The sequence below is a fragment of the Carlito syrichta genome, unplaced genomic scaffold (assembly GCF_000164805.1).
Source record: "Carlito syrichta isolate Samal-C Ts95f unplaced genomic scaffold, Tarsius_syrichta-2.0.1 Scaffold260712, whole genome shotgun sequence".
NCBI lineage: Eukaryota > Metazoa > Chordata > Mammalia > Primates > Tarsiidae > Carlito > Carlito syrichta.
In genome coordinates, this window is record NW_007204808.1 from 157918 (window position 1) to 182379 (window position 24462).

A 24462-nucleotide genomic window follows, 5' to 3' on the forward strand; every position below is an offset into this window, starting at 1 on the left:
TCATAAATCAGAAACCTCAGAATCAAAGATGGGAAGTATTTTATTTTGCCTCTAGCAAGGAGGCAAATCATAAACCATGATATATCACATTTCATCAAAACTAAGACACTATTACTTGTAATACATATGATTATTTTATACATCATTAATAAGGAGGAACAAAACATTGTCATTTATAATTTAAGGTTCTATCAACTGTGAAAAAAGAAAGTTTAAATGTAGAAAAAAGTATATTTTGCGATCAGTAAAAAATGATTTATTTGGTTTTTTTAAGATTTTAACAACAAGTGAATAGTGATAATGGTTAGTTAATAAACTAAAACAACAAAGCAGGATCTGCTTTCCTGTTTATGTATCTGTGATGGCGTGCCATATTCCAAAAAAAAGATACCTGAAAAATTATCTCATACAATCTAGAAAAGGATTCCTGAAAGATCTGTTTTATTCCTGTTCTAACACAAACGTTTAACTTTTTCATTTAAAAAATTACACTATTAACTCTGACATCAACCTAAAAATAACAAAAGTTACTTTGTTATTTATAACAAAGAATGTATAATCGAATGAGAAGTGGAAGAGATGAGAACATGGGGAAGCAATGAACCAATTCTAGATATGTTATTAAGGTGCCACTGAAAGTGTCTTCCACATAGGAAAAACAATGTTGTGATTAAAATTACCAAGAACAATGCTTTATGTTTAGAAATGAGTGCTGGTAATACAGATTTTTGAAAGTTTTCTAAATGGCTAGATACCTTTTGTGATATAATTGTGACTATCTTTTTTCTTAGAGCAGGAACTGGAAAATATTTCAAGTAAATGGCCAGATAGTAAATATTTTCAGCTTTAAGGACCACACGATGTGTCACAACTACTCAACTTTGCTGTTGTAGCACAAGAGCAGCCACAGACCCTATGTAAACAAACTAGTATGGCTGAGTTCCCATAAAGCTTTTTTATAAGAACAAGAGGCAGGCCAGTTTGCCCTTTGGGTCATAGAAGAAAAAGCTCAGACTATCTTGAATATAAACACATTGGGCCAAACATATCTAACAGTCTAATTGTTTCAACTGGAGAAGAATAAAATCTAGAGTCCCGTTGCATCTGAATATTTACAAAGGAAAAGATTGGAGTCCTAACAATATTGAGTTTGTGTGCATTGTTAACAAATAATATGAGAATGGGGAGGGTGGACAGGATTGCATTAAGCCTTTCTCCAAAAATGACTAGACTTAAAAATACTGAAGCAGGCCGGGCTCGGTGGCTCAGCCTGACATCCCAGTACTTCGGGAGGCCAAGGCGACTGGATTGCCTGAGCTCACGGGTTCGAGACCAGCCTGGACAACATGGCGAGACTTCGTCTCTACAATAAATCAAAAAATTAGCCAGATGTGGTAGCACGTGCCTGTAGTTCTGGCTACTTGGAAGACTGAGGCGGAAGGATCGCTGGAGCACAGCCAGTCAATGCTGGGGTGGCCATGAGTGTGTCCCTGCCCTCCAGTCTGGGTGACAGAGTGAGAATCCAACTCAAAAAAAAATAAAAATACCGAAGCAGCGATCAGTGTTTTCAGAGTTCACCCTATATCAACATGATAGCCAGGTATTTGCTACAAAATAAAACGGAAGCACAAAACACACAGAGACGTAAAAACAACCAAAGCAACTAAAATGACACACCAAGGAGCGAGTTATTTAACCATTGGGCTGAGGCAGCTCAACAAAGTTGTTCACATTAACTAACATCTGTTTTCCCCCACCTTCCAAGTTTCAATTAACCTTTCCTGTCAGAGCGCATAACAATTTGAATGCCTGAGTCCCATTTTAATAAACTGGACTTGGTTCAGAAGACCTCATGGTGATTTCAGAGAATGGCAATTACAGAAAACTGTCCTCACATTTGCAAATTCCAAGGAGAAAAGTTTCAAATGACCTTCAGTTATATCTTCCATCTCAGGGATCAGATGTAAAAACCCCAGCCCAGAGTCACTGATATTTAGGGACAACACATTTATAAAACTAACGGCACAACACACCCTCTTCCTCAAAATCCTACAAAAAACATATTTTATTTTATATAGATGCATGGTTTGTGTATGGGATAGAATACAAAATAAAAGTTAGGAGCACAATTGTCACTTGACTAGCCATTTTGATCTAATTGTATTAACATGTAACATCAAAGCGTGTAAGAATTCAAAATCATTAGCTGATTCAGACATTCACAGAGCTGTGACCTATAACAAATTATAAAAAGTAAATATCATTCTATTACTTTGATATAGTTTGATAAGCTCTCTATAGTACGTTTGCATTCACTATCTATCTTAATAACAATTCTGTGTAAGATCAATAGGATAAATTCTTCATTTGAAAATGAAGTCAAAGACAGGTTGAGTGATTTGCCTAAATTCATAAAGTGAGTCAGTTTTGAAATTAGTATTAAAGTCAAGTTCTCCTAATTCCCAGCTGAGATCTTCTTTCATCCAGGAGCAAATGTCATGAAGCCAGGAATTCCTGTCTGATTTTTTTACTGCCATTTTTTTACTTTCTACTTACCAAACTTACCAAACTCTGTAGCATGTTGTAGGTATTCAAGAAGTTCATGTTGAATAAATGAATGATTAAATACTTTTATTTTTATTTTTATTTTTTTGAGTTGGAGTCTCACTCTGTCTCCCAGACTGGAGTGCAGTGGCCACTCCCAGACACCGCAGCCTCGACCTACTGAGCTCCAGCGATCCTTCCGTCTCAGCCTTCCGAGTAGCTGGAACTACAGGCGCGTGCTACCACACCCGGCTAATTTTTTTTTCCCCCCCGGCTAGTTTTTGATTTATTGTAGGATGAGGTCTCACCAAGAGGTCTCACCAAGTTGCCCAGGCGGGTCTCGAACCCGCGGGCTCAGGCAATCCACTCACCTCAGCCTCCCAAAGCGCGGGATTACAGGCTGAGTCACCGAGCCCGGCTGATTAAATACTTTTAAAAGTAAAAATCGGAACATGATTTTTTTTTTTTTTTTTTTTTTTGGTGAGTTGGAGTCTCACTCTGTCGCCCAGACTGGAGTGCAGTGGCCACTCCCGGCCACTGCTGCCTCGACCTGCTGGGCTCCGGCGATCCTTCCGCCTCAGCCTTCCAGTAGCTGGAACTACAGGCGCGCGCTACCACACCCAGTTAATTTTTGATATACTGTAGAGATGAAGTCTCGTCAAGTTGCCCAGGATTTTTAAAACATAGAAAAATACACGGGATGGCCTTACTTCGGAGAAAATAAAACTGAGATAAGGAAGATCATGTATCGATCACTTTAGCAATTGAGAAACACTTTCCTTCTACTTTTATAAAATAACACTGTGACTCTGGTGATTGACCGCATGAAGTCCACCAGCAGCAACATTTAAACAATTAGTGAGAGATGTCGGAAGACAGGGGTTTTAGATCCAGCTTTTCTACCTGGAGTGCTGACCTTGAGGAGCCTCAACTTCTAAGTCCTTCAATGGCTTCCACCCACAATTCTTGGGGACTTACTATCTGCCTTGCTTAACTACAGGATAATCAGGAAGGTCAAATGAGATCATGAAGACACACTGTGAATAAGAATTCTATTGATGAAGCCAATTCCATAGTCACCTTCTCAGAATAGGATCCATGTACCTACCAGAGTAAAACCCAGACAACAGGAGCACACTAGCATTTATATACTGCAGTGAATAAAAACCAGACCAACGTCTCTCTGAATCCCTTGGAAGAATTCCCTTTCAGTCCTCAGTTCTGTTCAAAGATTCCCCATGACATCATTTCATTCTGATCTCACAAGGCACCTCTTATGGCTGCTCCCCAAGACTTACAACTGAGCCTTTCTGACTGCCATGGTGAAGGCTTTCAACTTGTTCTCTACTGGACTCGAGGACTTTCAAATTTTTCTTACTTTTTAAGGCCACTGTTTTTGAACCAGACAGTCTGCCTGGTTCCATGTCTTTCTGGCTACATCTTGCTATTACTATTATTTTTGTTGTTGTTATTGTTATTTTCTTCCAGGAATTGGCTACATCTTAACAGAACCCAAGCTGTACAGAGCCTATACCTTTCCTATTCTCTGGGGGAGACAGTCCAGCAAAGTAGCTCTTTCCACACTATTGATACTTTTAGACAGTGGTCCTCTAGGACAATACATTCTCCTAATAAGGATGATGGATGGATGGATAAATAATAGAGATAGATAGATAGATAGATAGATAGATAGAAGATAGATAGATAGATAGATAGATAGATAGATAGAGATAGATAATAACCTAAGTGATAGCACAGGTAAAGTAAGATGTCTCCCTCCTATATAGTTAAAAATGGGCAAGCATTCTTCCCAGGATATGGGGAAGAAGCCTGGTGGAGAACAATGAGATGAAAATGTTTGAGAAACTTTGCTAGCAATAATTATGGGTCACTTCTCCCAAACGGCATGAACATTTGAATAGCATGTAGAGAACTACTCATAGAATAACCATGATGTAAGGTAAGAGGGTGGTGACAGTTTGTACTCTTTAAAAGTTTCTAATCTTCCATTCATATGTAATTTTTTTTTTATTCTGTGTGGTTAGCCAATAATGCATGCAATGGGTAGCTAGGTTTTAAGAAAGTTCAAGAATTTCTTTTTCTTTTTTACATGAATTTATGAGTACACACATACACTTCCTTGTAAATTGATCTCCTCAAGCTGTAGAAGAATAAGGGTACCTGTTCATACCAGTGACCCCACTTAAGCATAGTCAGAATTAGGTGAAGTGTTAAGTACCACTGACATTCTCTCACCTCACAGAAGCTTTGGCACTGGTGTTTCCTCAGGTCTCCAGATTCCTTGCAGGGCTCCAGGCACTGAAAGAGAAGAACAATAATATTAGATAAAACATGGATAAGAAACAGAGCCAAAAAGAAAAAAGAATTCACCCATGGTAGATAGATGCCTTTCAACACCTCTTTTTGCTAGCCAGTTTAGAAAATCCAATTAATCAGTTGATGGTTTTAACTGGATATAATATAAATCCAAACAAGAGCATCATTACAGAACAGGGGACCCAAAATGTATTTCAACATAGTTGAAAAAGAAAAGTTACACAGACTGGCAGTGATTTATAGAAAAATTAATGATATTCACGGTCAGCCAGATTTTGGTAAGAAATATTTTTTATTCAATAAGAAATTCAGTTAAAATATTATTTCAGAAGAAATTTTTTCTTATAAAATTTGATATTAACTTGTTTTTAAGTTAGCAGTATAGGGCTATATTTTGTATTATTTCTACACGATAATTAAAATACATTGTATTAAATACATGTATGTGTGAATGCACACATATGTACTGTTGGCAACCTATGTTTTTACCTCGGTGAATCCAACTATATTACATTCATCCAGTTTAACTACTCTACTAAAGTATATTGAATAAGTCTAAATGTTATATTCTGACATAACAGTTTTGTAATAAAAAATAAACTTTACTTAAAAACACACATATACACAGCTTATTATTATATATATTCGAATAAAGACAATAGCCATTGTTCAATAGCAATTCTAGTAAATAATAACATTGTTAAATAAGAAAATTATATACATATATAATATATAGTTTATTACCATATATAGTATATGTATATACTACATACAAAGTATATATAGTATATGTGTATATTTGGAGTGTGTGTGTGTGTATATGATAGTAGTCAGTCTTCATGATTAAAAAAAGTATTTATATTCATGGAGTTTTGATTCTCAAAATTATACTTTAATGCAAGTTTAAATTAGTCAAAATTAATAGTCATGTACAGTCAAATGTTAGTCCTCCTAAGATAGGCATAGTCATGGATCTCATAAGCTCAAAATTATTTTATTGCTATTGTTTTAATTTCATTATTGACAAATTTTCCAATTAGGGGAGAAATTATCAGTTTAATTTCAGACATGTGTAATGTAGAGTTCAGACTATATGGTATACTGATACTATTTTTTTTTTTACTCTTTTCTAGTGACCTCATCCTTGTTTTAAAATACAGATATAGTTGGAAGATACACTGGAAGACTCTATGAAGGGCCTTAATTTTCAAACATCCATTGCCATTTTCCAATAAAAGATATATATGAAAATAACTGTCCCATGTATCAACTGTCAATCTTTTATGCCAACACTACTCAAAGTGTGATCAGTGACAGATGACATGAGCACACCCTTGGAGTTTGCTAGAAATGGAAACTCATGGGGCCTCCTCTCCACCAACAGAGTTATAATCTCAGGAGCAGGGCTCAGGAATCACTTTTAATAAGTTCTACTGAAAATTCTGATGCTTACTAAACTGTAAAAGGTCTATTATTGAGTTTTATGCAAAAAGTATTTTATTTTATTAGTTTAGTTTAGTTGTGGTGTACATGTGAGGATTTACTACATAAGTAAATTGCATGCACTTGTGGTTTGTGCTTCTAGGTAGCCCTCTTTCCCTGGTAGTGGACCTTGTACCCAGTGTGTGTGGTTGTATGCCCTTATTCCTCCTTACTCCCTCCTTCCTTTAGCAGTGTCCAAATTCTGTTATTCCCACTTTTATGCTCGTATGTCCAGTGATCAGGGTCTGCTTATGAGCAAAAAGTCTAAGTGTCTCTTTCTTGCTTTATATGAGTTTTATTAATATTTCCTATAAGAATATTTTTATATTTTATGTTCCATAAATTTACACATGAACAATTTATTTTTATTTTCATTTAAAAAAACGAGATTTTCAATAGTACTTTCCCAAGACACATGAGCTTGTTCCAAGTTTCAGTGTTTACCTCTTCTGAGTATGTTCAAAAACAAATTTTTCATCAATGTAACAATTCTAAAAGAATGTCATTTTTCTAACAGCAGTGAAACTTTTTTTAAAAACATATCTACCTTACATATTTTATAAATTTCTATAAAAGTTATTTTTGTTTCCTAAGTCCATACCAATGCCTTGTCTCAGAGCTCTCTTTTTTTTTTTCAAAACATTGGCTCCTAGGAAAAAAGTTTAGTGGTTATTTAATAAGTATGTTTAGACTTAATTTTTCTCAAGAACACTTGCAATGAATAAATGGTACTCTTCAAAATACCTTGAGATTTTATTTGGTACAAATAGCATCCTATGATGTAGTAAAACCACCCATCAAGATCTGAGGTTTGTTATGGATATAGGTTCAGCTACTTGCAAGGTAAATCTTTGTCCCTTCACTCAAGAAATATCCAACAAGCATTTATTTATTCTACAAAGTAACTATTAAATACTATGTAGCTAACAACATCACAGAATAATTATGCAATTTTGATTTCTTTCATTCCTAAAAATGTAAATTATGAAAATATGCTGCTACATGTGCACACAGCTGCATTTCTACAACTATAGACATCCGTACACAAAAAGTCTGAATCCTTTGAGATCTCCTAATTTCACATAACCATGGTCCCAACAGCTTATGGAATGAACAAATGGCTTATACAATAAAAAATATTTACAAAAAAGAGACATATTTCTGAAATGCTATTAGAAGAAATACATAACAGGCTCGCCTTCCTGTTAATCCAGAATCTCTGTCTACCAATCCTAGTATTGTATATGCAATTCATTTAAAGTTTTATTTTAATTGCATGCTTGCCTCATTTCCAATAACTAGTGATCAGAAGTGTCTAAAAACACTTTTCAAAATATAATTAATGCCAGTCAACATTTTCTTTCAGTAATCCTCTATGAGCACTACCTGACAAGAATAGCCTAGATGCAGTCATCTGAGTAAATTTTTGCAGGATAAATTTGCCAAAGCTCTATTTCTTTATGAGTATTCCAGCCAGTAAAAAATGATTTCAACAAAAGCTAAAGAGAAGGAGGGGAAAAATTACAACCACTTCTTTCACACATCCTATAGGAAACAGTTCCATGAAAGAAGTGAATATGAGAAAAATAATACAACTAGCGACAATTGCTTTAGAATTTATCAGATATAGCAACTGTCAGTGTCATGATCATATAATGCCTAAAACTATCCAAAACAGTAACCAAAGTTAGTATTTTTTGCAAGGATTTTAGGCTTTCAAGTTTTAAGATAAAAGACTGTTTGAAATCATTTCTTCCTAGGCTACTTCTTAGGTTACTGCTTCAAGCACACTGGCAAAAAAACAATTTTCAGAGGAAAAAAAATAAGTTGAGAGAGCTAACCATGTATGTAATTACTTGGAATGTAGATACTGATATTTTTTTTTAACTTAACCCAGAACCAAGAACCTTTGCACAAATTTTGAGCCCTTTTAGAACTATTTGTTCAATGGAGCCTCATTGCAATAAATCTATGGAAGTATGTAAAATTAGGCACTAGTTTTCTTACATTTTAGAGGGAAATCACTGAAGTGCAGAGAAGTTGAGGAAATAAAGCCAGAGACTATAGGAGAGACAAGGGAATTGGAATTGGAACTCATGCTTCAGCACACTCAAAGGGCTGTCATTTCCATTATAAAGCACTGCCCTATGGAAAAAATATTTGCAAAATCTATGCATCCAACAAAGGCCTAATATCCAGAATCTACAAGAAACTCAAAAATCCCAACAATAAAAAAAAGCTCCATTAAAAAGTAAGCAAAGAACATGAACAGACATTTTTCAAAAGAAGACATACAAGCAGCCAACAAACATATGAAAAAAATGTTCAACATCACTAATCATCAGAGAAATGCAAATTAAAACCACAACAAGATGTCATTTTACAACAGTTAGAATAGTTGCTACTACAGAGTCAAAAAAAAAAAAAAAAAACAGATGTTGGCAATGATGCAAAGAAAAGGAATGTTCATATACTGTTAGTGGGAATGTACAATCTCTATGGAAAATGGTATGAAAATTTTTCAAAGAACTAAAATTAGAGCTATCATTCAATCCAGCAATCCCACCACTGGGTATCTACCCAAAGGAAAAGAAACCACTATATCAAAAAGGTATCCGCACTCGTATGTTTATCACAGCACTAGTCACAATAGGAAAGATGTGGAATTAATCTGAATACCCATCAACAGAGGATTGTATAAAGAAAATGTGGTATATGTGTATGTGTGTGTATATATAAACACACACACACATATATATGCACACCATGAAATACTACTCAGTCATAAAATAATGAAATCATGTCTTTTGCAGTAACACGGATGGAACTGCAGGCCATTACCTTAAGTGAAATAACTCAGAAACAGAAAATCAAATACCACATGTTCTCACTGATAAGTGGGCGCTAGACAATGTGTACACATAGACATAGAGAGTGGAATCATAGACATCGGAGACTCTGAAAAGTGAAGAGGGGATGAGGGATGAAAAGTTACCTAATGGGTACAATGTACACTCAACAGATACACTAAAAGCTCAGACTTCACCATAAAACAATATATGCATAAAAGATATATATGTTTGTACCCCCCAAATATATAAAAATTAAAAAGTACTACCCCATTTATGCCACTTGCTACAGGGGCTTAATGAAATAATGTATATAGAAGAGATTTGTATGCTGAAAAGTACTTTGCAAATCTATGGGATTACTAAAATAAGATGATCCCAGAGAGGATTCAGTTTCAGAATGCCCTAGGAGCTACACATTCCAAGGTATCTATGTAAGCACAACCTATAAGATTAAGTATTGCAAGTCACAGAGAAAGGCATCATGAGCCAGAGTACTAACAAACAAGGAAATTGTTGATACTACTCTGGTGAACCACCATCTGGCCAGTTTAGCACCAAATTCCATCTTATACTTAAACAAACATTTTCATTAAAGTACAGCAGCAGAAATTTTATTACCAAAACAGCAATGATAATAAATGATGAAGCAAAAAATTTTCACAAAAATTTAAATTTTCACACATGTGCAATAATCAAGAAAGCCCCATAATCATGTTATGTAGACAAATAAATCCCACACTAAAACAAAGCAACCATTATTTTCATACATTTCAACCTGTTCAAATTTGCATAAAATAAGCTAAATCAACAAATATGAATTAACATTTCCTACGTACAAAGTACTTGTCTAGTCACCAAGATAGGAAAAATGTGGCAAAAATCATTCTGCTTTGAGGTAGTATAAAATCTTTTATGGGAGAAAAGTATGTAGTTATGTAAGTCTGTCTCAATGAAGCATAAAATAAATGAGAAAAGAACAATGTGTCATAAGAAACTAAAAAAGTGATATATAATTTTATATAGGAAGCATTGAAGAGGAATTCATATAATTGAGAACGTATGAATTAGCTTAGAAGGATGAGTACAGGCCAGGCACAGTGGCTTATGCCTGTAATCCCCACACTTTGGGAGGCCATGGCAGGAGGATTACTTGAGCCCAGGAGTTCGAGACCAGCCTAGGCAGCATAATAAGACTTCGTCTCTATTACTGGGGAAAAAAAGGAGGATGAGCGGGACTTGAACATTTGTAAGTGGTTTGGGGGCTTGGGTAACATTGTATGTATGTGGGGAAGGAAGGATGGCGTTTGATTACTAAAAGGAGAGAAGATAGCAGAAAACAGGGCTGGAAAGTTAACCCTTGGATTCAATAAGGAGTCACTAACACTCTGAGAATGGAACGTTGCTTGCTTCAGTTTGTGTTTAAGATGATTTGAGTGTGGAAATAGAAGATGGATTAGACAGGTGAAATAGTGCAGCGAATAAAACCAGAGCAAACCTTTTGCATTGCCTTCCAAATCTTCTCTCCACCAGATCCTGTGTCCATATGCCATGTAGGAAGCAGAGGACATTGGGGGTGAACAGAAAAGGAAAAACAACCCGTGAAGGCAAGGTGGATGTGCATGCTCACGGACAAAGTTACTGATTTTCTTTAAAAGACAGGAATGAGAGACAAATGAAAATGGGAAAAGTCACCAAAATTTCTAACCTATATCTGAAAGGAACCGATGGTGTCACCAAGATGGAGGATGAAGGTGAAACAAGCCTGAGGAAAGATGTGGAACCAAGTGCTTAATGTGATGAGTTTGAGAAGTTCAGGGAATATACAGGCAGCGATGTCTATTCAACTAGCTACTGAAATTGTGGACAAGGGGTTTAGGGCAAAGGTTAAAGTTAATGATGAGCATTTACAAGTTTCTTCTTGTCTTTCTCTCTCATCATTAATCCATTCCTTTTTCAGCTACTGGCTGAGTTCTCACCATAACTATAATGTCATGCTAAGTGATAGATCCATTAAATCTATAAAACACACAAGGGCCTGCTTTCAAGAACCTGACAGTCTAGGAAGGTAAAAGTAGCCTGTTCATTTGTAAGAAAAAATCCAGGATACATGTTCAAATAATGAAATCAGTGTGGCAAAAATTTGGGGAGTTGGGCTATGTGAAAACTAGAATGGCAACTTTGATGAGATTTCATAGTTTAGCAAAGCTTTTTTTCTTTTGTTCTCTCTTTATGTGTTTGTGTTTCAAAATAAGGTGACTGGAACATGTTGGTAGGCAGAAAAAAAGGATCAATTGGAGACGGTCTGTTTAAAGATGTAGGAGAGCCGGGCTCGGTGGCTCAGCCTGTAATCACGCGTCTTTGGGAGGCTGAGGTGAGTGGATTGCCTGAGCCCGCGGGTTCAAGACCTGCCTGGGCAGGCGAGACCTCATCTCTACAATAAATCAAAAAAAATTAGCCGGGCGTGGTAGCGCGCGCCTGTCATTCCGGCTACTCGGAAGACTGAGCCGGAAGGATCACCGGAGCCCAGCAGGTCGAGGCTGCGGTGGCCGGGAGCGACCACTGCACTCCAGTCTGGGCGACAGAGTGAGAGTCCAACTCAAAATAAATAAATAAATAAATAAAGATGTAGGAGAAACAGAAAATAATCAATTGATCAAGGTCCCAGATAAAGTGGAGGGGTTACAATATGAAAACACAGAACTTTAGAGATGCAAGAAATCATTGATGTCACTGAACCCAACCTTTCAAATATGAGAACTGAAACATCTTCATAGAAGCAGTGGTTGGTGATAAGATTTAGTCTATGGCTCCACTTGTGACTGAACAAAGGCCCTTCGGTTTCTCACTTCAACTTTGAGGATGTAAGAGTTTGAATGTAGATAAACATGACAACGGTCATCTGTAGCACATGTTGATAAGTAACAGGTATCCAATTTGGTGGGAAAGTATTGCTGATTATATGTGTGTGCCCTTATAGGTGTAATTCTGGTGACTGGGCTTGAGTGGTTTTGAATAGGTAGATAACGCAGGCCACTCCTCAAGTGAGGGATATGGAAACATGATTCTAGCCAAGTCTGAAGGCAAGAGAAAGAATATAGAGCCTTGGAGTTGTGTTGACATAGAGAAGAATCCTTCAACTACCATATGCTAAATGTTTTTTCTCCATTCGGGTTCTATTTTAACCTCTCTGAACTATAGATTTCTAATACATACAAGAGAGGGAAAATATTTGCCCAAGAGCACTTTTTTGAAATGAAATTTATAAAAACACCTTTAAAGTACCTACACAAAGTATCTAAGTACTCAGTGAATCTGGTTCCCTTCCATTTCTAGAGGACCTGTAAGGATAATTTATTTTAGTCTCCCCAAAACCTATCATTTTTCTCTTTTAATTGGAGAAAAATAAAAATTTATTTTCATTCCAGTCTCTCAAGCATGTTCTAACAATTGTTTTTAAAGTGCTGAATTTCTTGCCCACAATTCTAGCAACTATGGTTGAGTAGGGTGGTAATGTTCTCATGTGTGGCCAGAATGTGGAATAAAAAGGAATATTCTGAGAGTAGGGCACAGTGAAGTTTGTAAGACATATGGTATACCTTCAGAAAAATATTTTCTGTTGAATGATGACAAATAATTATTTATAGTTAATGTTTGTCTGTATTATTGCCTGGATGTAAGAAATGAGCCTCGGATTCTACCAAAAAATCCAATGTTTTATTATATACAGGTATATATTCATAGCATATAGTAACACTATCCACAGAAGTTTGCAAAGATCATTTCTGTTTTCTAAATTAATGGCAGCAAGTTTCTCTGAGAAAATGTAGATCTGTTTTTTAGATGGAAGTTTTTATTTTCTCCAATATATTTTTTAAAATATGTGCACCCTACTGCCTTTAGAAGTATTTGTGGCCTCCTTCCAGCTCTAAATTGGTACTGTATAGAAATTGTTACAATCCTGTGTGTCGAAAAGTGCACTGTCTTGCCAAAATAATGAAATCTTTTGGCAGACAGCCCTCAGAAGTGCAGTTGAACAATCATCAGAGCCTTAACCACAGAGGATTCACATGCCAACCCAGCTCAACAGTGTGATGCCTGAGACGGTTCACATCACAAATCAACTTGCTCTGAAACGTTCAAAGGATAATTACACTCTCACCACGATGCTTATCAGGAAAACTGGGCCTCATTTTATCACAACTATTTTTCATAATAAAAGGGAGTCCAGACATCAAGGGCTTTTTGAGTTTCAAGGAAAGTGTTTAGAAAGTACTTAAATAAATAAATAAGAGGAAAGCAATTAATCAAGGTAGCTATTATCAGAAAACCATACTCTCAAAGTAATTCTTTCTCACTTTAACTATACCATTATGTATATCATTAAATGTCTTGAAGTAGACACGTTGTGGAATTCTGTTATATGGAACATCAAGCATGCCTTCTTAGCATCCAGATTTTTCAGCCCTTATCTTATCTTTTTGCATAGTATTAAAGCTTCAAATAGCATGTCTGAACTTAAAAAGATATTATGAAGAGAAAGTGATAACTTTATAGTGGAGAAACCAGCAGAGAGCACCTTAACAAGAGATCAAAGGTAAACACTTCCAGGAAGGAGAGGGAAAAAAAACCAAAATTGTGTCCATGAGGGACACAGCATCACGGAAGCAGGATTCCTATCCAATATGCAGAACCTGAATCTAACCATGAGGAAATGCCAAACAAATCCAGACTGGGGTGACTTCTACAAAGCAACTAGCCTTTAGTCTTCAAAAATACCAATATCCTGGAAAAAAAAGAAAGGCTGAGAAATAGTTTCAGACCAGAGGAGACTAAAGATGACAATCAAAGGCCATGCATGATGATGGATTGGATTTGGAATCAGATAAAATAAGGCTATAAAGGAAATTCTTGGGATAATCAGTGAAGTTTAAATATGGGCCTTAGATTAGATATTGGTATTACATCAATGTTAAATAGCCTGAATTTGATAATTCTACAATAATTACATAAAATAATGCACTTCTTAAGAAATGCATGCTTAATTATCTGGAGGTAAAGAGTCATGATATCTGCAACTTATCTTTAAATGGTTAAAAATTATTACAAATGCATATATCTATACACATACACATATGTATATAGAGGGGGAGGGAAAGAGAGAATGTGAAAAAACAAAAATGGCAAAAAAAGAAAAGAAAAAGTTAAGAATTGGTAAATCTATATTGAGTTAAGCAACTGAATCTGGCTCACCTCCTGTTTCTGGAAATAAAGTTTTATTGGAACACAGCATGGCTATTTGTTTGCCTATTGTCAATGGCTGCTTTTGTGCTACAGCAGAGTTGAGTAGCTGTGACAGATGACCAAGCAAGCCAAAATTATTCACAAGTCTTCTACAGAAAGTTTGCTAAACTCTAATTTGCATGAGAAATATATGGAAGTTCTTTGCACTATTATCATGACTTTCTTTATTAAATAAATCTAAAATTAAAAATAAATTCATAAAATAATCTTTTACTTAAAATTTCAGAATCACAAATTTTCTTCAGCAGGAATCATTTAAAAAAACTATTATGAATAAATATATATGAGCAAATATTATTTAAAATTAAAGTACCTATCAATGGGCTTATAGAAAGAAACAAAAATTTAAAGACAAATGCTTCAGGTCTGAAACTTTATAGTAATTGAGTGACATGTCTTTCCATAAAACTGTTTTAGAATAAAGAGACAAAGCCGAGAATCTTTTAGGCCCTGTAAAGTCATATCTAATAGGCTCTGTATATAGGTGGTTTAACCACAGCCCCAGTCACCTTGGAAGTCCCAGGTAAACTCCAGGGTGGTTCTGCAGGGATCCCAATTGTCCTGCCCCTTTGTCTTGGCTTCAAATTACAAAGCACAGGAACGAGTTCATCAAGCACTGTGGTCCAATTTGCCTCTCAGAACATCCCTCTCTCCTTTATGCTAGATAAACCCGTCTTGCAATATCAAAGCAAAATGTTCCTCGCAATGAAAATAGGAAATGAATAGCGTTGACTTCTTTTGCAGTCGCAAACTACCCCATGGCATGTTCCATATAAGTATTAGCTTTCAGTTGTATGTGCACTTCCTACCTAAGTTCATGCATAAGTTTTAAAACCAGCAGAATCATTCTATATGTATTAAAAGTCCAGTGAGGAAAAACTGATGTTGGCATTTGGCCAAGACAGACAAGTAAAGGAGGAAGTTTACATCCTAACATCAACATTTTCCTAAAGACACTTAGAGAACTGAGTATCAGTGGAAAATTCATAGGAAAACAGCCCAATAAAATGATATATTCACAAGATAGCCTTTTTTTCTGGGAAAATAAAAAAGGTATATTCAATCAAGTGCTCAAGAAAATCAGTAATGATTAGAAAATAGTATTTTTACATGTGATTTCATATCCAGAAAATATAACACACATACGCACACACACCTTTTTTAAAAATTATAGTTTGATTACAGACATCTGTGTCCTTTGGCAGACAACCACTCAGCTTTCTCCAATATTGACCCCCAGATAATCAAAATAACTCAAGAAACCTGGCAGAGACATTAGCCAGTTTTTACAGGCTGAATTGAGGAGAACAATTTTGTGCACTCAAAATTTCAAGCGTTCATTAGATCAGATTTTGCATAACTCAACTGGAATCACCAGTAACAGCATTCCAAAGGTTTAAACAGCTAGGCTCGCATCTCTCCGACGAAAGTTAGAATTTAGTCTGCACAGCATGATTCTGACATCACTGCACTCCAAGGTTAAACAACTCCTCTGTGAAAAGTTGAATGGAGATTAGGATTTCCCTCACTTCATGCTCTGTTTAAAAGCTTATGCATATCTAGCTCTGATCCTTATCTCTGTACATATTTTTCTCCACATTTTCTTGACAACACACAATTCCTAAGAAAACATTTAATTGGTAAGTCTAGAGAACCATGTCAATCGTATTCCCAAGCTGGGTGGCCTGGTGTCCTTTCTTCCTGTGCTAATGACCTTATAAAATGTGGCATACATCACAGGAGGAATGGGATTTTGCTCTTTGTCCTTGTGTTAAGACTCACAGAGCTACTTATAAGCCAGTCTTATTTATAATATCTGCTTCTTGCTTAATAAGATTGCTTATATCAGCAATATATAAGAATGCCATGGGTATGTACATACTGTCAGTTTATTATTCCCAAGAAATGAAATCTATTTATCTGAGAGGTGAGTGATTATAGTAGGTTCTAAGAGAGAACCTAAAATGAAGCATGTCCTTGCAGTCAGACCAATCAGCAACGGTGTCAACACTAATCCTTTTCAGATAGAAGGAGCTTGTAACACTGACAGCTTAATATCTATCTGTGTGGTTTGGTTGTCTGACATGTCAAGCTCAAGGAAGGCATGGTGAGCTCTTGAAAGAACCAAGGAGCCAAATCTCATGAGGACTTTCATGTTTCCTGTCTCCCTTGCCAGATCAAATCACCCTAGCTTTGTCAACATGAAAGCTCCTCTAAGACATTAGTGCATCCTTGACCAAACCCATTCAATCTGGAATTATGTGGTAGGTCTGCTCTAGATTAACGAGTTAGACATCATATTCATAACTTTGCAGAAACTATAAAAGAAACACTGTAGTGGAGAATACATGCTAGTTATGGATGGGAAACCCTATTTATAATAAAGCCTATTTGGTCTTTAACCTAAACTCAAAACCTGTACAATCTTACTTAGATATTTCATTTTATTCTCCCTTCACCCCTAAAAGAGCTATGCTGAGGTTCTGGTGTCCAGTGAAATTCAATTATAATAAAATAGCAATTAAAGCTATTTGTGAGCCCAAATAAAACAAGCAGCAAGCACAAACTCAGTAAGTTAGGATCAGAGTGAACCTTTGTTTAACTGTGTTGGTCTTTCAAATCTGGCCTCCTTCATAGTTTGGGCAATGCAGACCTCAATTTCTTGGGTTTGTTTTCCCTTGTTACTCACTTGACCTGAAACACACATTTAAGAGCTCAACCAAAGATGTCTTTTCCTCTTGTTTTGCATTTCACACCTCAGCTAGTTGAATACTGTTTGAGTAAGCTTAATCTCTTGATGCTTTTACCCATTAATTCATCAGTTACCCTGCTGAACCAAAAATTGAGGGGAAAAGACAACTCACAATATCTAGAGCAATAGTATTCAACATAATGTCAGGGTGAAAATGGTTTATATATACATTGTCCAATATGGTAGCCATCAGTCACGTGAACCTACTGAGCACTTGAAATGTGGCCAATGAGACAGAAAAATGAAATATTTAATTTTAATTAGTTTTAATTGGTAGACAGATTATAGGTGTACATTCAATATCCATCACACCCACCTTCTAGTGGGGGAGGAGGTAAAAACTGCATTTCCCAGATGATCATGCCACTAAGATTCTGCATATAATAAGAGCATATAATTAGATTATGCTTATCAATACATTTATGCAACATTTGGAAACAGAAATAAAGCAGAAGGCATTTTCTTGCCTATGCCCTGTTCACTATTTCTGCAGTTCAGAACCATTGTGGAACTGTGAAGGTTCCTGTTACAGTCTTCAAGTCTTCATTCTCCAGCTTCCTGGATGTCTGGAGAGGCTCCATAGGAAAAGGTTCTTTATATATATATATGTATATATGTATATATATACACACACATATATACATATATATATACATATATATATAATTTTTTATTTTAAAGATGTGGAGTAAAATTCAGGGTTAGGTATACAAATGTTTATTATGCAGGTACCCTTGTTGATGAGGTATGCCCCCCCCCGCCTGGCAGTTTCTCACTACTGCCAATCCCTTTCTTATAGTATTACAATAGTTATTCAAAGTCCGCTTATTAGTGAGAACATGTGATACTTAGTTGTTTCTGTGATAGATAACTCAGTATTATAGCCTCTAAGTCCATCCAAGTTGCTGCAAAGTTCGTAGTATAACCTCTGTGGAAAACAGTGTGGCAATTTCTAAAAGATCTAAAAATCGACCTCGCATACGATCCCACATTCCCCCTACTGGGAATATACCCAGAGGACTCAAATCACTATGAAAAAGATACCTGCCCAAGCATGTTTATTGCAGCATTATTTACAATAGCAAAGACATGGAACCAACTGTGCTGACCATCGAAAGAGGACTGGATTTTTTAAAATGTGGTACATATTTTTAAAATGTGGTACACAATGGAATATTACACAGCCATAAAGAAGGAAAAGGTTCTTCACTCCAACATAGTCACTCCAGAGAGGTCTCAGAGAAAACAGGAGAGTCAACTCTCTATTGTTCTCGGGGGTCATCTCTGGGAGCTTAGCCTACAGCCCATTCCTTCAACAACTCCAATCATTTTAGAGGCATTCAATCCCCTGTATTAAATCCCTTCTACTTTGCATACCTAGATTAGTTTTCTTTTTTACTACCATTGCCTGATGCAAGCAACTAAGATGACAGATGTGCTTTAAAATGTAACAGCCGGGCTCAGTGGCTCAGCCTGTAATCCCGTACTTTGGGAGGCCGACGTGAGTGGATTGCCTGAGCCCGTGGGTTCGAGACCCACCTGGGCAACTTGGCGAGACCTCATCTCTACAATAAATCAAAAATTAGCTGGCCATGGTAGCGCGCTCCTATAGTTCCAGCTACTCGGAAGGCTGAGGTGGAAGGATCACTGGAGTCCAGCAGGTCGAGGCTGCGGTGGCCGGGAGCGGCCACTGCACTCCAGTCTGGGTGACAGAGTGAGACTCCAAAAAAAAAAAAAAAAAAAGTAACCCTGTGCCAGCAAATGCAAAGAATGTAGCCACAGGTTCTTTGATTGTCTGTTTTGTCATGAACATTCATTGGTGACCTTACAAGATTCTCCCTTTGCTTTGTAACCTCCCTCCCTCCCTCACTCCTTACCTTCCCTGAATGTGTATTTATTGAGCTACATTTATGTGTCTAGCAATCTGAGAAATACTGGGAGCCCATGGACACATAAAACACAGTCTACAGGCTTTGACTTTGGACGGAGAACAAAATTAATCAAGCCATTACAATACAGTGGGACCAAGGCTATAGAAAAGGGTATATAGAAACACAGGTGGAGAGAACCTAACTCCAGCAATGAGTACAAAAATCTCCCTGAGTGAAGGGATATGTCTAGGCAGACAACAAAGTGAATAGAATTAACCAGGCAAAAGATAGCAGGATGGAAGATTACATTACAGATAGACCTGATCTTCTTAAGCATAAAAATAAAGCTGTAGATTTTGGCAGCATTAATCCGCTCCAAAGATTTCTACTGTGTTCTGAGATGAAAGGCATACGTGATCTATAATTCTCATGCTACTCAGAGTAAACTTTAGCTTTTGGTCAAGTAGAAGCTTGGATCTTAGCAATCCTTAAAGTGATTGCTGAATGTGTTTCTAGAAGTATATATCAGGCATGATGTAGATTCATAGAACAAAGGAAAGAAAACGACTTTTTTATTGAAAAAATTTATATTCCTTTTATCAGAGACAAAGAACCTAACTTTTGTTTTCCCAAATCTTGAATGTCACTGGTAAAGTCAATCACCTAGTTGCTTCACAAAAACAGCATTCAAATAATAAAATTCTCTAAATGAAATTCCAAGCACCTGAAAATAACTTATATGAGGACACCCTTTTTCTAACAGATACATGTGATGTTTATGATGTAGATGAAGTATTTAATGACTGCTTTCTTTCATTTTCGGGGTTGAAAAAGAATCTTACTCACACATGAAATCATTTTGGAAATTTTAAATAAGATATACAAACCCCACAAACCTGAACAGGCAGCTTAATATAATTAAGTGCCGCTACATTTAACAGTTTAACTTGCCAAGAACACACAGAAGGAAGAATAAAGGACATTTCACTCCAAGGTTTATTATTTTCTTCCCAATTCATTCAGTTTTCATTCGCCCAGATTGGAGTGCAGTAGCCGCTCCCGGCCACCGCAGCCTCGACCTGCTGGGCTCCGGTGATCCTTCCGCCTTAGCCTTCCAAGTAGTCAGAATTACAGACATGCGCTACCACGCCTGGCTGATTTTTTGATTTATTGTAGAGATGAGATCTTGCTGCCCAGGTGGGTCTCGAACCCACGGGCTCAGGCAATCCACTCACCTCAGCCTCCCAAAGGCGCGGGATTACAGACTGAGCCACCGAGCCCGGCTTCCTTCAGTTTTCTATACATGTATTAATTCACGAGAGTAGCCTAAAGATCCCAAATCTCCAGAAAAAATGTAGCATCCACATGCTGTTAACTGATAACATAGCCCCAGTTCACTGACAGGGAAACAGATCTGCTTTATTCCTAATGGCATTTAATGCACTTTTATAATTTAATGAATGCTTTTTTGCTACTTCTCGAATATAACAGAAATATCTTCCACATATTTACATAATACATCAGAAATTCATTCCCAATTGATTAATGTTTAATAGAAAATGTAATTGACTAATATGCAAATATGGTATTGCAAAGAGAATGCAAGGCAAAAATAAAACATCAGAATGGCATCTTCTGTAGGAAATAAAGTCTACAAACTATTTTTAGAGATTCCACATCTGCTAGATAAATCCTTCCCATGAAGTGGCAAACTTTCTCTCTCTCTCTCTCTCTCTCTCTCTCTCTCTGAATATGTAGTTGTTGTTGCTCTTTGTTAATGAGCAAAAACCAGTGACCCTTCTAGCTCAGAAATGACTCCTCAGTCACCGCCTCCAGTGCATCCCCACCCAGAAGACTAAAAATGAACCAGTGACAAAAAAAGTGCTCTTGTGCCCCAAGCTTACTATTCCTCAGGCATTTATAGACCACCTAACAATCAAAGCAGGGGGAGTGAGGGGAGGCTGTCTTTGTCCCTGCTGTTATTTTTGTTTTGTTTTGTTTTCTCTCTGGCTTCCCAGTCCCCTCCGGCACCACCATCACCATATCTCGCATGGCTAAACAGTGAGAGGCATGGGGCTTTCACTCCGAATTTCACGGCGTGATAAAATGCAGGGGCTGCCTCACAGGGGATCTCAAAGCCCTCCTTTGTGGGCCTGGTTGAGGGTCAGGTTAAGGACCATATTTGGGCAGCAGGCATCTGTTTGTCTTCACACCAAGATCTCCTAACAAGGGGGAGGGAGAGGAAGGGAAAGGGAAGAAGAGCCAGTCTCAGAAAACCATCTTCACAGGGGCAAACAAATTCCCTTCTGCCACTTGACAGAATATCAGGCCAATGTAAATCCGCTGCCCACCACACTGATGGCCTACCGAATCAATTCGATTAAGCCGTGAGAGAGGGAGCTTGTCCTTTCTCATAGGCTGAGTCCTCACTTGTTGGTCTCAAGGGAGAAAAAGGCAGAGCCTTTTGCTCAGATTTTTCTAAGCAAAAAAAATCAGTACCAAATCAAAAAGGAGTGTTGTTGGAAAGTTTGGATTTCTCAATTTTTCCTTCTTGCAATAAAATCATAGAGCTTTGAAATTAATTCTTCTCAATACAGAAAACTTGTTGCTATAACTAGGAGACATTTGCTATGTGAGACTAATAAAAAGCTCATTCTATTTTTTTAAAAATCTCTATATAGGAAAGCTATATAGGACATTATTAATATCAATTATTTCTAGACGTTATAGATACAATTTCTACTACAGAAAGAAAGCAATGAAAGAGATTGTCCCCTATAAACTCCAATTATTGAATATGGCCAAAGTCAGTAGTTCAAAAATAGAGTTGTTTTCTAATATAATTATACCCTACACAGCAATGTTCTCTCATTGTAGCAAGATTATACTTCCTTCTACAATGCCATTCTCTTAAGATTAGATATCTACTTCAACAGATCAGCCTATATGGAGAAGAATAAGCCTTTTTAAAATGACAAGAAAATTATTGGGAATAAGTAGGCCAGTCAGACATATGGAATGCTCAAGGGAATAAAAAATTTTATAGGGGATAAAGCAATAAAAATAAAATATTTTGTAAATCTGAAGAGTCATTGTAAAAGTAATCAGATGTAGAGAAGCATATTCATGCACACACAGAGAGAACTAAGAAACAAAAGCAATACATTGCCAACTTTCTAGTTCACCCTTGGTAAAGGAGAGAATAATCACATGGGCAGAAAGAGGGAAAAGGAGGTATTGATTGATACAAAATAGCATGCCTTACATTCATCTTCTCATTAAACTATTATATCTGTGATTTTTTTTCTCCAGCAAAGTGTATGAAATTATTCCGTAGTTTTTTTTAAGTATACATCAGAGAATCTGCCTCCTTACCAATTGTCACCCTTGTTTTGTTAGACTATTATAAAAGAAAATATGCAAGACCCGCAAATCAGGAGGCTGAAATGCATATTACACTCATGAACATACACACACATACACACACAAATACAAAGGCTAGTTTATTTGAAATCCATATGGGCTTCTCAATGCCAATGGAGATATTACCTCAAGTAATAAATACAAAGTAGAGTTAGTTCAGTGTATGAAAGTAAATGTCATTCCAGGGTAATGATTTGAAATTATGTGGTCCTTAGGTAGTCTACTTTTTTTTTTTAAGTATTAATCAAAATTTTCCCAAAACTGATTTAGGTTTAGTGTTTAGTGTTCCAGAAAGACATCCACTCTGGTTTGCTTTCTGTGGGTTTCTCTTTTGGTTAGGAATTTCAGTTTAATTACGTTAGGAATTCATAATGGCAGCAAAGAAAGAAAGTTTATTTTAATATTGTAAACTAAATTAGGCATAATTTTATGTAAAAATCTCAGGATAAAATATATCCAATATGCTTATAATTCTACCTAAATCATAGAAAAACATTGTGCACCATAAACCTGTACACAATGTTCATAACAGCATTATTCATAATAGCCAAAAAGTGAAAACAAACCTAATGTACATTAACTTATGAATGAATACATAAAATAAAAAGATACAATGAGATATTATTTGACAATGAAAGGGAATGGAATACTAATACATGCTATGGCATAAATGGACTTTAAAAACATTATGCTCAGTAAAAGAAGCCAGACACCAAAGACCGTGTGCTGTATGATTCCATCTTTTATAAGAAATGTCAAGAATAAACCAATCTACATAGAAAACAGATTAGTGGCTATGTAAGAATGAAGGAATTGGAGAGTAAGGGCTATGTAATTTTGCTGGGGTAGTGATAAAAAAACACTCCATAATTGTGCTGAAAATTGCAAAACTGCATGAATACCATGAAAAATTGTATTAAAAGGATAAATTGGCTGGGTGTAGTGGTTCATACTTATAATCCTAATACTTTGGGAGGCTGAGACAGGACGATTGTTTGAACCCAGGAGATCAGATCAGCCTAGACAACTTAGTGAGACCTCATCTCTATAAAAAATAAAAAATAAAAAAATTAGCCGGGCATGGTGGCTTGTGCCTGTAGTCCTAGCTACTCAGGAGGTTGAGGCAGAAGGATCTCCTGAGACCAAGGCTGTGGTGAGTCCTGATCATGTCACCGCACTCCAGCCTAGGCAACAAAGTGTGACTCTGACCCAATAATAATAATAATAACAATAATAAGGCAATTAAAAAACATTTTTTCTATGTATTAATGACCTAGAGAAAAATAACTTCTTGAAAAATGAATTTTAGACCTACTAAATCAAGAATCAGCACTCAATGAATTCCTAGCAGTACCTATAGAGATGGTCTTTATATATATATATTTTTTAATGTGTTTGCAACTTAGAATCATGTACTCTTTTTAAATTAATCAATTTAGCAAAATTATGTATAATCCCAAGATACTAGTGACTAAAAGTTTCAGTATAAACTGTGTATTGCACTAATTAGTTTCATTCTATGTTATATTGTTATTCTGTTCTGTTTCTGTTTAAAATTTAGGTTAAAGAGAATACCATTATGCAGAGTATCACTCAACCTTAACATTATATTAGATGGGTTTTCCACGTGTAATGTCAGTACAAAGTGCTTTTACCATAAAAAGAAAAACCCACTAAATTTCAAATGCATGTCCCTCAACAGGCAACTGGAAGTTCCTGCGAGAGAAGCCAATGAGGCAGAGTAATAGCTGAGAAATGCATGCAACATCAACGAACAGGAGTCTGGGTTTCCTGTTGTCCAGAAGAAGGGGAAATGGCTACATCTTTTTTTTTCTTTTTCTTTTTTCAGTTGAAGTCTCACTCTGTCGCCCAGACTGGAGTGCAGTGGCCGCTCCCGGCC

At 36.4% G+C, this 24462-nt stretch overlaps 1 protein-coding gene across 1 annotated transcript in view; it reads right to left on the reverse strand.

The window, feature by feature from the left end:
• Window positions 1–24462, reverse strand: part of ANOS1 (anosmin 1) — a 122836-nt gene that overhangs the window by 77520 nt on the left and 20854 nt on the right. The window contains exon 2 of the mRNA XM_021709613.1: window positions 4801–4863. Within this exon, the coding sequence (XP_021565288.1) occupies window positions 4801–4863 (63 nt within the window). The remainder of the gene's footprint in view (window positions 1–4800; window positions 4864–24462) is intronic.